Here is a 16,439-nt window from a genome sequence, read left to right as displayed (position 1 = left end):
ACAATGACCTGCTGTTTTATGAAATTACTCTGCCTTTTTTTTTTTTTTTTTTTTTTTTTTTTTAAAAAGATGAATGAACTCGTTGTTGGTGTAATGCTGTATTTCACTACTGGTTCACTTTCTCTAACACTCTGAAAACTGTGGTACAAACTACCCAGCATGCACTTTATGGTTGTGAGAGCCAGCATCAGTTGACATTAACAAACTTTATTTTACATTATGTTTTTTAAATCTATGTTCTGTCTATGTCCAGAAACGTGCAATGTAAATACAATGTATTTTTATCACTATTGAAGATGACTCACATGGTGATCACATGTTCATTTGCTGAAAACTTGAAATAATTGGTTCGACAGGCAAGTGATCTGTCATTCGATAGTATTCGTGGAGTGTGACGATGGCGGTGAGTGCCTTCCATTTGAAATCTTGTCCATTTGGACCCTGCCTCCTCATTATTATTAGGAGGCCACTCGTGTGACCTTTGGTGCTACATAATATTAATATTAGTGAATGAGGGCATTGCAAATTATCATTGAGACACCCTGTTGGTCTTTTCATGGGATTTGTTAACAGTTAAAAATATAGAGGACGACCAGATTTGTTCTTTAAATCACTAAGCTCATTATAGCTTCAGCAGGAGCATCCATTGTTATTCTTATTAGTTCTCCCTTTGTAGTCTTCCTGTCCAGCAGAGACAGTTCTGCACTGTTGTTGAGCCTGTTTTGCAAGTTTAATAAGAAGCTAATATTTGAAAACCATCTGCAGTGAAATGTGAAAACCTCTTAATCAACAAAAGTAGCAAATCTTACAGCTAGAAGGGACTACAGCGATCGATTTATAGACCAGGCTCCATGACCATCAATACCATCCCTCCATCCTCAACTCCCCTTTGCCCATAGGTAACCATTGATCACAGCGAGATGAAGGGTGAATGGGCGGATTAGGGTGATTTCACAGATTGGTGCAATGCCAATTGACCGTAGCTCTTAAAGACACAGTGCAGACACAGAGGCAGCTTCACGTGGGTCACTGAGGTTATCGTCCACTAACTCCACCTTTATAATATATACAACAGCTGCTCATGTACGGAGGCTTATCTATGCTGTGAGGATTTTTTTTTTTTTTTTTTAAAACCTTGCACTTGAGTGGTGGTGAGTCAGCCCATGTACATCTGAAGTGAAGCCTTAACAGCGTTGATTTGTAAATTTGCTCTAGTATTAAAATTACTCTATTATCTACAAACAAATAATCTCCCCTTGCTACAAGTCATCGGGTTGGGAGATGCTAGTGTTGGCTGCTGGAAAAAATAAATTAGTTTGACTACACTGAGGATTTATTCAATATGTTTGAAGATAGCAGGATCCTATATCCCCAAAGATCTGAGGTTGTCTAAGATTTCTATAAACCATTTAACTAATTCATTAATTCTGTTATGTTGCTATAGCATACATTTAACATGTATGTGGTTGCATTTGAGTGTGTGTGACGGGAGTAACTTCGCACTGCTTTGGCTTCATTTTTGAGTTTAGATTACCAAAGAGCCCTCGGAGACCACTGAGAAGATCGACTAGTCTCTTTCTGCTGTCAGCAAGCCGTAACTCTCCATCACGAGGATGAGCTGAGTGTTGGCCACAGGGGAGCAAACCGGTCAATGAGGCTTTGAGTCACAAATTAAAGGTCTGTATGGTTGCAGATAGCTTTACTAGTCTTTGGTAGCTTGAAAGCCAGAAAGCCTGTGGACACATTTTGTACCGCGGTTGTGGGTGTGAATCAACTAGTTGTTGGTGGCTCATGTGTGGGAAAACCTTGGATCAGCATCGTTAATTAAACTGTGGGGGATGATGACCTTTGCCGAGGGTTCATTACAGGATAGATGGGATAGATATCTCCATTGTGTCATGCAGGATGTTCTTACTGGGAAAGATGTGGTTGTTTGTCTATTGTCAAGTAAATTAACCTGGGACCTGAGTGTCCTTTTCCTATTTCCTCCTCTCTGCAGTGACAGTATTTTCTTCATTATTTCCATCAAACACCTGTTTTTGTGGGTTTTTTTTAGATTTTTTTTTTTTGTAAAATTATTTAAAAAAGGAAAAACTGAAATATCACATTGACATATAACGTATGTGGAGCTCTTAAGACCCCTTTGATTTCTTCTGCATTACATGGTCGTAGAAGTAGAATTTTATAATAAAGAGTTACAGAATCAATAAAAATGTCAAAAATGGACATTTTTATTCAAGTTTTCAATGCTGCTGACAAAACATTGCATACTGAATTAAGAAGTGTTTGGTTTTGTAATTTTTTGCAATAACTCAGTGACAGTTTGGTTTCACTTGTGGCCAATTCAGCTGACTGAGCATAAATTTCAGTGGAACAAACTGAAGCTGGGAGGCAGACGACTAGACGGGTATAACACAATTTATCTTTTATATTATTTTTCATAAACCATCTGTATAATGTAAAGAAAAGGCTGATGTTAATCCCGACAGATAAGACATTGATTGGCCTAACAGACAATATAATAGTGTCCATATTTTAATTTGTTCTTTACGCATGAACTATGCTGCGTGTTTGTCCATCCTAGGAGAGGGATCCCTCCTGTTGCTCTTCCTGAAGTTTCTTCTATTTGTTTCCCCCTGTTAAAGGTCTTTACAAAAAACCCCCCTCAGGCAAATTTATGATCTTTGATATTGGGCTATGTAAATAATTTGACTAAACATAACAATGATTTGTGCCTCAAACATAAATTGGTGGCAGTGTAACAGTAAGGCTGTGCTGATAACACACCACAAGAATAACAGTACATTAAATCAACCATAAATGAAGTAGGCCATTGTGAATGACAGAGCTGCAGTCTCACAGCGAAACACAGACCACAGATATAAAGCCTTATAAAGCTTATAAAGCCTCATCTGCTAATGGAAAAAAAGACATTTGTCCTCACATACAATTCTGAATCAAAAACTGTTGCATAAATGAATCCTATATGGAAGCCCTGAGAGGCAAGTAAGAAAAAAATTCTGGTGATCTATTTTTAAAGTCTGATCTCAGTTGTTTTTTCTCCCGTGTTTATGACTGAAGAGCAAGTGGAAAAAATGTTTTGTCAGGATAATGGATCATTTTCTAATACTAATTTCAGCTACAAGAGGCCGAATGCACCACTGTGCTAGTAAGCCTATGTAGAAACAGTTGAAACTGATAACCAATTCCTGATCCACTGTAACATCTGGAATTTATTTCCAGTCTGAGTAAACTTTACATTGGAGTAGAAGTTTGTGTTTTGATGATGGAGCCACATCAAGAATAGTTGCCCGCAATCAGTAGGCTTCTGTTCCTGTTTCATGTGCATGAATGGAAACACTACAAATTAACCAAGGCCTTATGATCAAATCCTTAAGTTAGGGTGTCATAGTGATCTATACTATTTACTGTGATCACCTTTGAATTAAGGCAAAAATGCCTCCAAAACACTTGAAGTCCTAAAGTTTTGTCTTCACTAGCTGTGGTGTAAAACTATTTCTTCGTCTGAAATCACATCCTGTTAATTATATAGTTCCCTACGTTTACCCTCTGCCATTTTATGAATGCCCATGTCCTGAAATTTATGGACTATATATAGTGCCCTGAAATTACCACTCAGAAACAATAACAACCCCACAATGTGACATGATGCATTTTATTGATGTGAAAATGACTGTTTTCAGAGTGTACACCTGTCAGTAATACAGAGTGTAGGGGAAGGAAAATGAATAAGAAAGGAAATAACTGTGGACAGGATTTATGATAAAGGCATCTTTTTCTTGTTTGTTTTCTGACAGCAGAACATCACGGTGTCTCTACCACCCACCATTACAGACAAAAACACTCCGGGGTATGTAACACCAGAGGAAAACAAACAATTCATAAAAGACCCATAAATGCCTTATTAGAAGGAAGGAGCAATTAAATGCCATGATAAAGTTTACAGAGGCGTTATAGAGCCCACTTCAGAGTATTTGCACACTGGCAGTTAATGGAGAAGCAAACTGATTTGCACTTTCTTTTGCCAGCGTTTTGCAAATTTGGTTGGAAACATAACAGTATTGTATATAGTGAATGTCCATTAACATCAGTGGCCAGTTAAAAAGCTAGATTCAAGACTAAAACTTTGCGTACGCATTCTTTTCGTCAGAATTTTAAATCTGTGCGTACACATGGTTCCACTTTATAAATCTCACTCATTGAGAAATTGGGCGCATGTGCACGGGCCTCATTTCCACTCCCACAGTTAGAATGAAGACACTCCCTTAATCAATCAGTTTGCATAAAAAGAAAAACCCCCACTGTCTCAGCCACAAGTTAGTTATCAGGCACAGAAAAAATGTTATTTCACCGATTGTGAAACTGAGGCTCTCACAAATGGCAGACAAAAACGTGCATCAGTTTACTTTAGTACAATCACAACAAATGTAAAGTCCTGTTTTACTCTGAACCTAATTTATTGGGACGAGAGAGTCTTAATTAGGCCGCCAGACAGGCGTCTAAAACTGTGATTAGTAAATATTAAAATAGTAATGAAACCCTTTACAGAAAGCTTCACAATAAATAATAAAGATATGACACGACGATAGAAAAACACATTGAGCACACAAGCACAATTATTTCTGTTTATGAATTGTGAAATTGTTATTTCTGTGTAAACGGCAAAACTTATAATGATAATGAATGCAAACTCTGTGAAGTTGCTTATTTTATGTTAAATTACATGTCTTGGCTTATTCTGTATTTTCACTTCAGTGTAACTTGGATCGCTTTGGAAAGTCGTGTGTACACATGGTCAAAAGAATGCCAGGTGTGCACATCCTGTGTTTATTGATACTAATTTGAGTCTGGGAAATGGCGTACACATGTTTTTTGTGTGTACGCATCATCTATGATCTTAAGAGTGTGTTGGAGATGATTCCATATGTGTGGTGCACTAAAACTAAAGGCAGATTTACCAAGTTCAGAGTAAACCCGCAGGACTTGAAGCCAGTTAGTAGAGTGAGTTTGGTGTTCCAGTCCAGCATAGATGTTATATCGGGTGGCGGATGTCCAATAAGAGCTTTATGAAAAGGTACAAGTGTTTATCACACCTCTGCGCCAGAGTTTGTAAATGGATTACTGGATTCCTCTTGTGAAAAGAAGTTGTGGATTTTCTTCTCACAGAAAAAAAGATATTCAGGGTGGTAATGTTTTGTCAGTAGTATTTGTGCAACGTACTGATTTTGGGGAAAGACAAAAAAGTGCTAGCAGAAATGTAATCCTCTGTGAAAACGCAGTGAGTTGTATACAATCTGAAACCACTGGTCTGACTGTTTCCTGACGGTTCATTTTAATACAGTTATTCTAGCTACGGAGTACGTCTGTCTTCTTCACCAGTGCTCTATAATACATCATATCCCCTTCCCCTATAAACTCGTAATACGAGTGTCTGTGCCACATCTTGGCAGCTCTGTCTAAGCTCACTGTCTGACAGCTCCGCACTGCAAAACCCTGATGGTGAGACATTCATCAAGGCCGGGGAAATATTGTTTGACTAACAATAACAGTGTTTTTATTGATTTGCTGTCGCTGTGAGTTGCTGCTTATGAGAAACAGCAGCCACTGAACACAGAGCCTACACATGCATACAAACGCACATGCACATCCACATACTGTACACACACATAATTACAAAAAGCTTTGTAGTCCTGTGGTCTTTTTTTTTTTCCTTCTCATGAACCGCAGTGATAAAATATGGCAGAGCTCAGGTAAAACCTCTGCTGACTGAACGTTTGATGGCTCTGAATTATCTCTCGGTTTAATCCTAAGGAATATCAGATGGAAGCTTCCACCTGTTTGTGCTGAAATTGAATTAATTTGAGGAAGTGAATCCTCTGCAGTTTTGGTGTCCTCGGGTGCATCTAACTAGAAGGTGATGATTAAGACGTTGGAGAAAATCAACATATGTGGGATGAAAAATGGGAGCAGTGCCAACAAAACAAAACAAAACAAGGATGTACTACTATTTTTTATTTCTTGTGCTTATTTTGTGCTCTTGGCTGGGCAGTGAAAATCCCGCTTCTCAGTTTTGATAGCTGTTTATGTGAGAGACAAATAAGTTTGCTTGTCCTCTCTTGTCTTAAACACAGGTGTCCCAAGGTCCTGTCCCACCTTCGTCCTTCACTGGGTGGCTTTTTCTTGTGATACAGTTCAGTGACACAGCAGATTACGATTCATCAGGCTTGTTTTTCCTCAAGGTAAGCTGCTGCATTTTGTGTCTCTGGGTAATATTTTTGGTTCCTTGTGTAAACAGAATATAGACATATTTCTCTAACTGTAGCTCTTCTAGGGTTAAAGAAACTTTAAATATGGAAAACCTCCCGTTATCATGACTTGGGAGTGAGTCCAAGATGGCTGCCCCCCACTACTGTTATCATCACAACATTTAAAGAGCCTAAATTAGCCTCTTTTGTCATGTTTTAATTTGTTGTGTTAATAGCTGCTTTCAAATGAGCTGAATCTATTGTATGACTGTTAATATTAGATTTGATTCAGATGTAACTGCAAACAGTGATGGACCTGCAGCCATGTTGATCTCTTTAACTGAGGCTGATGAGAACAATTTTTCCCGACTAGGCATCTCATAATTACAGCCTCAACTGAGTGAAGTGAACATGGCATTAGCTTCCAATGGAAACTGATCAAAATACAAAATATAACATAATAAATAATATAATATATGATATATATAAATATAGCGCTGTCGCCTCACAGCAAGAAGGTTCCGGGTTCGAGTCCCGGCTCGGACGCGGGGTCTTTCTGTGTGGAGTTTGCATGTTCTCCCCGTGCTTGTGTGGGTTCTCTCTGGGTACTCCGGCTTCCTCCCACAGTCCAAAGACATGCAAATGGGGACTAGGCTAATTGGTTACTCCAAATTGACCATAGGTATGAATGTGAGAGTGAATGGTTGTTTGTCTCTGTGTGTTTGCCCTGCGATGGACTGGCGACCTGTCCAGGGTGTACCCTGCCTCTCGCCCGAAAGGATGCTGGGATAAGCTCCAGCCCCCCCGCGACCCTACTAGAGGAAATATAATATAAATATAATATAATATAATACAAAAATACAAAATACAAAGATTTCCTGTTCTAGATTCAAGTTCAAGTTAAAACGGTTGCAGACTAATCACTACCTCAAATGGATAGAGACTGAATCATTGCGCTTCACACAGCTCTTCACTGAAACAAGGTTTTATCCATTTGAAATAGTAAAATATTTTCTAGTTCATTATGAAGCTGTGTATATGGGCTGGATTGAAGTGGCATTCTCCATGTTTCTCTTGCCAAAGGCTAACACTGTGGTATGAAATGGAAATGGTCGACTGATCTATGTCATGATGACTCCAGGGAAGAGGGGACTGTAAATATTTGCTAAACTCTGACCAAAGGTTGGATGTCATCCTTGTGGACATTAATTTTATTACTCTGGAATTCATTTTGGGATAGTAGAAATGCCCCCTGATACAAATCAGTCTGGGAAGTCTTGTGCTCCGTCTACAGTAATTCTGCCTCATTGTCCCACCCACACAAACTTCTCTGCCATTGTGACTCATGATCAACTCTTTTCTGTTTTTATTTGTGTATCTTTAATGGTTTTCTGCTGCGCTATAATACTTTCATGTAAATGCAGGAAGCATTTCTCGTGTAGGGAAAATGTCCAGTTTCATTTTGAGACTCCATTTTCTCTACTTCTGGCAAAATGAAATAAATAAATTGATTAAATGTCATCATAAAGGAAAAATATTACATTGAGAATTAGCTTTTATGCTTGACCAACCTTGACCCACCACACATACTCATACACATCTGTCTGTCATGGCTTGACTATGCAATTATCGTCATTATTGCACTTTTGTCAGTGGCGCAGTTGTTCGTGTCAGACTCATCATCGCCGTTGATTCATTTTGTGGAGGCTGATTTGCTGCTTCACCTGAATTATAAGTGTCTGCAGGCTGTCTCCACAGAGCAGACACCTGTAAGAAAAAAAACACACAAACAAAAAAAAACCCTGCAGCATGTCTCAGTGTCTCCTCATAACTCCGCTCATATTACACCTAATGACAACACGCCACCAGTTGTCCACAAATGAACATCATCATGTCATTCCTTTACGGGACAACGTGTGGGCAGGAGAGTTTGCCTCGTACCTCCTCTGTCACTCAGGGTTTATTCATCATCAGCATGATTTTCCAGAGCTGTCAGTGTGTGTGTCTGTGTATTTGTCTTTGTGTGTGTGTCTGTGCGCGTGTGCTGCTGAACAGCATGACGAATAGGTCCGCTGTCGAGTCTTATGTCACTGTCAGGACCCACAGCCGCCGTCAACAACACACCCAGGAAACATTCGTCGTGCAAACATTTCGAAGATACAGGCACCTCAGAGGAGACATTTGTCTTTTCTGGCTGTTTTTCAGAATGACATGATAAAAAACAGTCTTTGGTAATAATTTTGTCAGAAATTTCCATTCCCATTGCCTTAAATCTTCCCCTTGCCTCAAGGCCCAGGAGGTGGGGATAAATGCAACAATAACAGCACCTACAGGTTACCTTAAACATTTCTCCTGCTGAGATTTAGCAGTTTTGCCCAAATGAGAAAAAAAAATTGACAGTTTAAGTTTCGACTGATGTTTCCCTGCGGCTGCCTTTATTGTTGCAGCTAATGTTTATGTAAAGCAGTGAGTGATTTTTGTGGAAACAAGATTGGTTTTGTCAGGTACACAACCCCACATTGAGTTGTTGCTTGCATTGCTGCGTTTCCTGATTGGCACTCTCAGCGGTACACGCATGCCCTGCTATTTTATTTTTTGCATTAAGTACAGCTGATTTCACCTTTTCAGCACTGTTTTCTCCTGACGTGCATCCAGCCTCCCCTCCCTGTGCTCTGTGGAAAATAACAGTGGATCACCCGAAGCAGAGGTTTCACTGCCTTGTGAATCAGGTGTTCACATTTGAAGAAATCTCCATAATTACACCCTGGTTGCATTGCTTTCCCTCTTGCTTTTTTGTATGATGACATTGCACACTGACAGCGACACAGCCGGTTGATGTTTTTTTTTTTAAATTGCCACTTGTACCAGTTTTATTTCATTAGTCTCACTGATTAATTTTTATCAATGTTCTGCTCTGTGTCACTCTTGTGAATTACAGTAATTAAATTTTTTTCCTCTGCAGTGCAGCGCTGCATGCTAACCCTTTTTTTTTTGTTAGGAAAGAAAGTGGCAGCAGAGAGGTGGACATTTTCTCTTATGCATTTTTTTTAGTTTGCATGCAAGCTTTGGATTTATAAAAGAATGACTGACAGATTTCGCAAAATTTCTCTGTCAGAGTTTCACCTTTATTGTGGAGGAGGCTGAGTCTCAGGTTTGACCGAAGCAGAGCAGAGATTAGCTTCACCTGTTTCCAAGAAAAAAGTCTGAAAAGGTCAAAACTACAGCAACATTTGTAGAGGAAGGAACAACAAGACCAACTCCTTTTAGCCTCAGGTTCAACAGATGGATGAAATATCAAATTTAATTGGATAGCAGTTGTGTGATAAAATGGGGTTTAATTAAGTGAGATACTGAGAAATGTGACAATAATTTGTTTATTCTGCAGTATTGAACAATAAAATGAGGAATTGTTGCTGTTGAATAATATAAGAGATGTGTGTATATACAGTGGTTTCCAAAAGTCTGAGACCACCAGAAAGTGTGAATATAGATCTGATATCACCTCCATCCTCTCCTAACTTAAGGGCCGGGTCCCTCCAAAGGCTCACAAGATAAATCTGAGGGTAGTGAGACGATTAATGGCACATTAAAAACAAATTTATAATTTTTTTCTCTAATCTTTGCTTTTCAGTAAAATATTGAATAATTTCACCTCTTTCGCCTCAAACAGTAATTGAAATGAAACCATTTGAGAAGTTTAGAGGGGAAAACTTTCTGCTTGAATCTCATAGACACCTGAAACATGACAAGAACCCCCGGGAGACTATTTGTTAAATTCCATTTATTACATAATGGTGATGAACACTGACTGAAGGGCTCCCCTGGCAATGCTTTTGCCTCGGACCCCAACGGACTCTAGCATCACCACTGGCTGGGCGTATACTGGGCCAGGATAAAACAAGCACGTGGCCCAAGTTGCCACAGTAAAAGTACTTTCTCCTACTGCCTTATAGTGTCAGGTGCAGTTACAGATGCTGTCATGTGCTGGTTTGAAGCGCAGCATTAACATACTGTTGAGTTTTTTTTTCTTTCTTTTTTGAGAATGATACTCAAAAGTTTTCCTTGCATGTTTTTCTTCTTGTTATTTTTGGAGAGAAACGGCTGTTTTTTAATCCTTAATGCCAGTGTTATGTTGTGTTCTCCTCCTCCATCTGTGTTTTTTTTTATTTCAGGGTGCTAGTAATCTTTCCTCTCTGATTTGTGAACATATCACCATAGCCTTGTTCCTCACGGTCTCTCTCTTCTTCCCCAAGGACACAGGGAGGACAATGGGGGCTGGAGGGGTTTCCCCCCAAGCCCTGCTGTGGCTCATCCTCTTTGGCTTGATCTCTCTGGTGTTTCCCCTCAACCCGGATGACCCCAACGTGTGCAGCCACTGGGAGAGGTCAGATTCCCTAAATTCAATCAATCTCTTCTCCAATTTTCACAGTGAAATAACACATCTGAAAACTGTGTAGTGAACTAATGTGCTGCCCGCCACAAATCAAGACTGAGGGGTTGCCAATAATCAAAAGCAGAAAGGAGAAGGTTTACTCCTGGGGACACACTGAGGCTGTAAATTCAGACCAATGGCAATGTGACTGCTTGAGTGGTCTCACCACTCAGCGCTCTGTTGAGTAAAAGCACACTGTCATTTCTTATGAGAGCAGCTCAAGTGCAGGTGCTGTGATCGATAATCTCTCAGTTTAATCAGCGGGAATTGTGGAAATGGATTTTTATCTTTGATGACCATTACAGTTTCCACTTCTTGCCTAAGGTTAGAGTCAGTTCAGTAACCTTATTCAAGTTCTCAGCATCAGGTGGTTATTGTTAGGGGAAAATAAATCAGCACAGAACAACAGAGAGGTAGAAATCAGAAGTTGTTGTTGTTGTTGTTTCAGAATTTTTGATAATCCTGAAAATTTGTGGTTTGTAGGAAAAAGAAAAATAAAAGAAAGAATCGATCGAAACCTTTTTCCATATTTAAAAATGGCTCCACAAGGACATGTTTTGCCCTCGGATCGATACTTCACATCCTGATGATTTGTTTTGAAAAGTAAATGTTATTGACTTGATCATCATCTGAAAGATTTTCCTCTGTGATTTTGAGCTTTTAGAAATATTCTGTCCTACTCCAACACAGCATGCTATTTTGAGTTTTCAGTTTTCTCCAAACCTTCGAGAGTAATTGGAAAAATCTATGTATTTCATGTTGTAGTGCTGATACTGATTTTTTCATAATTTAAGATTATAAATTGAACTATGAATCTATTCTTATCAGATGTTTCTAGGCTTCCTGTTAAGTTGTGGTTGGTTTTTTTTTTGTCTCTGTAGCTATGCAGTGACTGTGCAGGAGTCTTACGCTCATCCATTTGACCAGGTCTACTACACCCGCTGCACCGACATCCTCAACTGGTTCAAATGCACCAGGCACAGGTAAGGACACAGGCAGCAACACATCTTTTGCTAACACTGCAGAAACTACAGATTTTTTTCATTATCATTTAATCTCTTGATTGCTTTTTGACAAACTAATTTACAACTATAAAATGCCAGAACATATTGAAAAATGCCCATCATGATTTTTTTAAAGTCCAAGGTGACATTTCTCAGTTGATCAACCAACTAATTGAAAATCCAAAGATTACTGATTTACAGTGACACAAAACAGATCCTCACATCTGAGAAGATGGAACCAGAGAAAGTTTGGTGTATTTTTTGATAAGTGACTTAAAAAGTAACAGTAACTTAACAATAAATCCACCTTCAGGTTGTTTGCCCTTTCAAAACAGAAAATACATTTTACAGTTTACTCTATCTACACCGGATTATGTCATGTTTACTCACGCAGTGCCACAACCTTAAACCTCTTAATGCCATCTACCACAGAGCTACGGTATTTAACCAATTACTGCAGACAGCTATCACAATCTTCCCTGTGAGCTATATGAAAAGGTCAGAGGTCATCACTGCCATCCAGGAGGTGTCAGCGCACCTGTATTTTGATTAATAAACCCAGGCTGTCTAGGTTGTTGAGATATTTATCATCCTTACTTGAGTTCAGAGGGAATAGCCATGACACCAGAGTAATGAGCTGCAGTGAACTGGAATGATGCGTTCTGGGTAACTCTTTAGTTTGTCCCACTAATTAACATTTATAAGCAGCATGCAGAGAATTGATAGTTTGTAACACTATCATTTAGTTGTCAGCAGCTTTATGGGTGTTTTCAGGTGTTTATCGATCTGATTTATTGATTACAATATTTGTCAGCAATCATTATTAATATTATAATTTCTCATAAAAAGACATATTTTACCATATTAATAAATACTTACAACTGCTTACAACTACATTGTAATGTGTTATTCATTAAATGATAATATCCTGTTTATAAATGCTGAATAATGGTGTTTTGTTCTCTCTGGGTCTCAGTGAGTGTTTATGATTAAATAAAGCTTTTACAAAAAAGTACCTATTGTAAACACAAGTGTGGACTATTAAATGCATGTAAAACAATTAATATGATCAGGTTTTCCATTCTTTGATGTGTCAGAGACATCATCCATCTGAGTCAGATCAGACGGAAGATGTCAAACCTTATGTACAGGATGTGAGACCCTTCTGTTGCTGAGGATCAGAGGCAGTCAGACACAAACTGTCTACTACTCAACACTGACAGTTCAGCACTGCCTGATGATGTGGTCATTCTGATGAGCGACTGTCGGCGTAGCGGCTTTAATGACCACATTAAGCTTTATAGCTACGAGTTCAGCTCCTCCAGCTGAGAGCTGAGTCATTGATCTTAAACTGAAATGTCAGAAAACATCAGCGTCCTTGAATGAGTGGGAGAAACTCTCCTTAACGGTTAAGTGTTGCTCGTCTTTTAGAAGTGGACGAATGTGAACACATTTTTAGAACCTCTGCCTCATTCTGAGTAACATGTGACCTGCTGGTTTATTTCTTTATTGTTTTTAGGTAAATATACTTGAACTATTTTAGTGGAAAGAAAATGTGAATTTAGGTTAAATCAGTCTCCTGATATGTAAATTCAAAAAATATTAAGTAATTCTTATTTGGAGCTTTGTGAAATAAGTAAAAATGTAACTTGCTGACTGCGCATGAAAAAACCTTTTTATATTTATTTTCATGAAGAAACAAACCTCTGCGTGTCGTAACATGACTGAAGTTTTTCAAATTAATGTAAAGGTCCAATATTTTAGACTTTTCCTTTATTTTATTTGATGTATTGATCCATAAAAAGATTTGTGGTTTTTCAGGACCAAAAACCATCTCAAAGTAGTTTAACAATTCCTCTCCGAGGCTTCAATCAGAAGCCAATCAGAAGAGAGGCTCTGGGCTGACTGTTTTCTGAGTGATGGAATAAAAATATAGCATTGTGTCTCTCATGTTGTCACTTTTAACGCATAAAATTCTCGGGTGTTTGTGTGCGTGTGTGTGTGTGTGTGTGTCACATGTACAGGATAAGCTATAAGACAGCCTACAGGAGAGGTGTGAGGACCATGTACAGGCGACGCTCTCAGTGCTGCCCAGGCTTCTATGAAAGTGGAGACCTGTGTGTTCGTAAGTTGTGTTGAGTCACCTTTTTGGTTTGGTTCAATTCAGCTAGGCAGATATTTATACAAATATAAATAAGGTAATAAAATGTGAGGGTTTAGGCTCTACAGTTGTAATGTGGCGTTCCTTTGCCTGCACAGAATCAATTACTTGAAACTCAAACCTCAGAGAGTGTTATCATGGCTGACAAACTCCCATGCGAAATGTCATCCAATCACAAATCTCAGTCATTCTTTTCATGTTTATAACAGATTTTTATCTCGCTTTTTTATCATAATGATCATAAAATACAAATAATTATATATAATAAGTAATTCCTCACGAAAAACACATATCAAGCTCTTTACAGAATATTACACCATTTTATGTGTCTCAGTTTAAACCTGTAGCACACACAGACAGAAGAAGTAGTCAGGATAGCCAGGGTGTCCCAGTCCTTGGAGGAAATTATCAATAAATTGGTGATTTTTCTGAAAAGTTTGTATGCAGAGACACTGGGAAACAAGACAGAGCTGAATCTCGTCGAGCTGATGATGACCTAATTTGCTCCGGGTGTGTAGCTCTACATAGGAAAGAATTCTTGCTGGTGTTGTGATGTGCGGCGTTCATATCTATCCCTTGGTTTCACAAGTGCTGTATGACTGAGTCGAGAAATTCCCATGTTCCCATAGGAGATACACGTCATTTACTAAGAATCAGGTGAGAGGAGGAAGACGACAGAGGAGTTTTGAAACAGCTACAGTAAACCTGTTTTTTCCTGAGGGTCTGAGGGAAATGTGGGGAGGTGGAAATTTGGCCCAAATTGCTTGTGACTGTAAACGATCTCAAAGCTCTCAAGTCAATCTGTTGCTAACTGAAGCTAAAGAAACCTTTGCTATCACCACCTGCAGTTAAACTCCTATGTCAGAGATGTCCAGCCAATCACAAATGATTATTCCCAGTGGCTGTGATTTAAAGCAGCGGTTCCCACACAACAGAGAAGGGAATTATTAGAGAAAAGTTGGGTTTCATCTTGTGCCCAATAAGAATAACAAAGACAGCGTTGGGTGATGTCATGAAATAGTGTGGGATCATTGGAGTTGTTTTCTTCACCATCATTGCTGTAAGCTTCTCCTGGTTTGGATTCCTTCATTGTCAGTTGTTCAGGAGGTTTTTTACCTGGAGCTCAATTATCTGCAGAGGTCTCCTCTTCAAAACAAACAGACCAGGTGATTGTAACCGTTAAAAACACTGAATAAAGCCGTTTTACATTTAAAGTAAGTGTTTCACAGACACAGACATGAGACGTCAGGGAGGGGTTGTGGAGTTTAGATTGCTGCTAACCTTTGTTTTGATTGTTTCACTGATAATTTATGATTCAGGCGTTCAGGAGGTTTTTACCGGCAGCCTAATTATCCACAGAGGTGTCCTCCTCTTCATAACAACTGATCATTCACATAACACTGAATGAAGCAGTTTCACATTAAAATCTGTGATTCACAGATGCACCATGGTGAACACAGGACTTCTCAGAGCAGCTGAGAGCTGATCTGTCTAACATTTGCTTTTTTCTCTGACAAAACTGACGACCGATGATTAAAATCCTTTGTCTGGTTAAAATATGTAGTTGAAAACGATCCATTGGTAAAAAAAAGTGTTTCTTAAAAATGTGACTTAAAACTGGGGAAAAGTCCGTTTTGAGCAAATGCACACAGAAGATATGATGTCATTGACAGGCGACCAAATGAAAAAGAGCGTGAGAAGTGATGGAAACATTTAGGATAATGTACGTGCACAACTCAAAAAAATAAGAAATAACATGGGTCTAGTCGTTTTTAGACATTTTAATATGGAGATGTTACATATTATACACCAGATAACGTGTCTTTGTTTCACGTGTGGTCATAGTCGACTGTAGTTATATACTTGATTTTGAGGCTGATGAAAGACACTTGATTTTCAAAGTGCAACACAACTGGATACAAACAGCAACAAACGTGAGCTGTCGGTGTCTGATATAACAGCGACACAAAGACCCAGTAAACGACTGAGTTCACTTTCTGAATGAACAAACATGTCACTTCTCTCATCAGAAGTTAATACATATTGCTCTCTTCTTATATAAGTGAAGTATTGCTGCTCTGTTAATGCTACAAACGCACGTTGGGTTTGAAGAAATGGCAATAAAAACAAATCCAACATTGCTGCTTCCTATCAGACAGAAACTTACAGCTGGATATAAAAGATTCCCACCACAGGGGAACGTGCGCTCTGCATAACGTCTCTGCAACAAACAAAATCATTTTCCTGTCATCTGCATTGTTATTTTCAAACTTTTTCCACTTGATACACACAAAGTATCCAGGCTTGTTAAAATTGCAGTGTATCTTGTGGAACAGTGATTCAATCTTGGTCGTTATCTTTTCACTTTGCGCCAGGCAGTTATCTATATCTGTTGTTGGAGCTGTCAAAGTTAGATCAATCCGGCTCTGGATCCATTTCTACTTAAAGTCTGACCACAGAGAGCTTTGAAATAAACGTATTCAGAGGGGAAAAAAGTAGAAAAAGGTCTCAAACACAACCTCAAACAAGCTGCAAGCAAAAAAAAAACTGCTAATAAGGAGTTATACATCAGATAT

General features: G+C 38.8%; 1 protein-coding gene across 1 annotated transcript in view; it reads left to right on the top strand.

The window, feature by feature from the left end:
* The first annotated feature begins 397 nt into the window (after positions 1 to 397).
* The window catches only part of LOC111223172 (multiple epidermal growth factor-like domains protein 11), a 108,984-nt gene continuing 92,942 nt past the window's right edge, over positions 398 to 16,439 (top strand). The window contains exons 1-5 of the mRNA XM_022747214.1: positions 398 to 403; positions 6,153 to 6,260; positions 10,439 to 10,650; positions 11,580 to 11,681; positions 13,727 to 13,827. Of these exons, the coding sequence (XP_022602935.1) occupies positions 398 to 403; positions 6,153 to 6,260; positions 10,439 to 10,650; positions 11,580 to 11,681; positions 13,727 to 13,827 (529 nt within the window). The remainder of the gene's footprint in view (positions 404 to 6,152; positions 6,261 to 10,438; positions 10,651 to 11,579; positions 11,682 to 13,726; positions 13,828 to 16,439) is intronic.

Source organism: Seriola dumerili, unplaced genomic scaffold, assembly GCF_002260705.1.
Source record: "Seriola dumerili isolate Sdu_G_001 unplaced genomic scaffold, Sdu_1.0 BDQW01000011.1, whole genome shotgun sequence".
NCBI lineage: Eukaryota > Metazoa > Chordata > Actinopteri > Carangiformes > Carangidae > Seriola > Seriola dumerili.
Note: the sequence above shows the minus strand (reverse complement) of the source record. Positions and strands in the feature narration are given on the sequence as shown.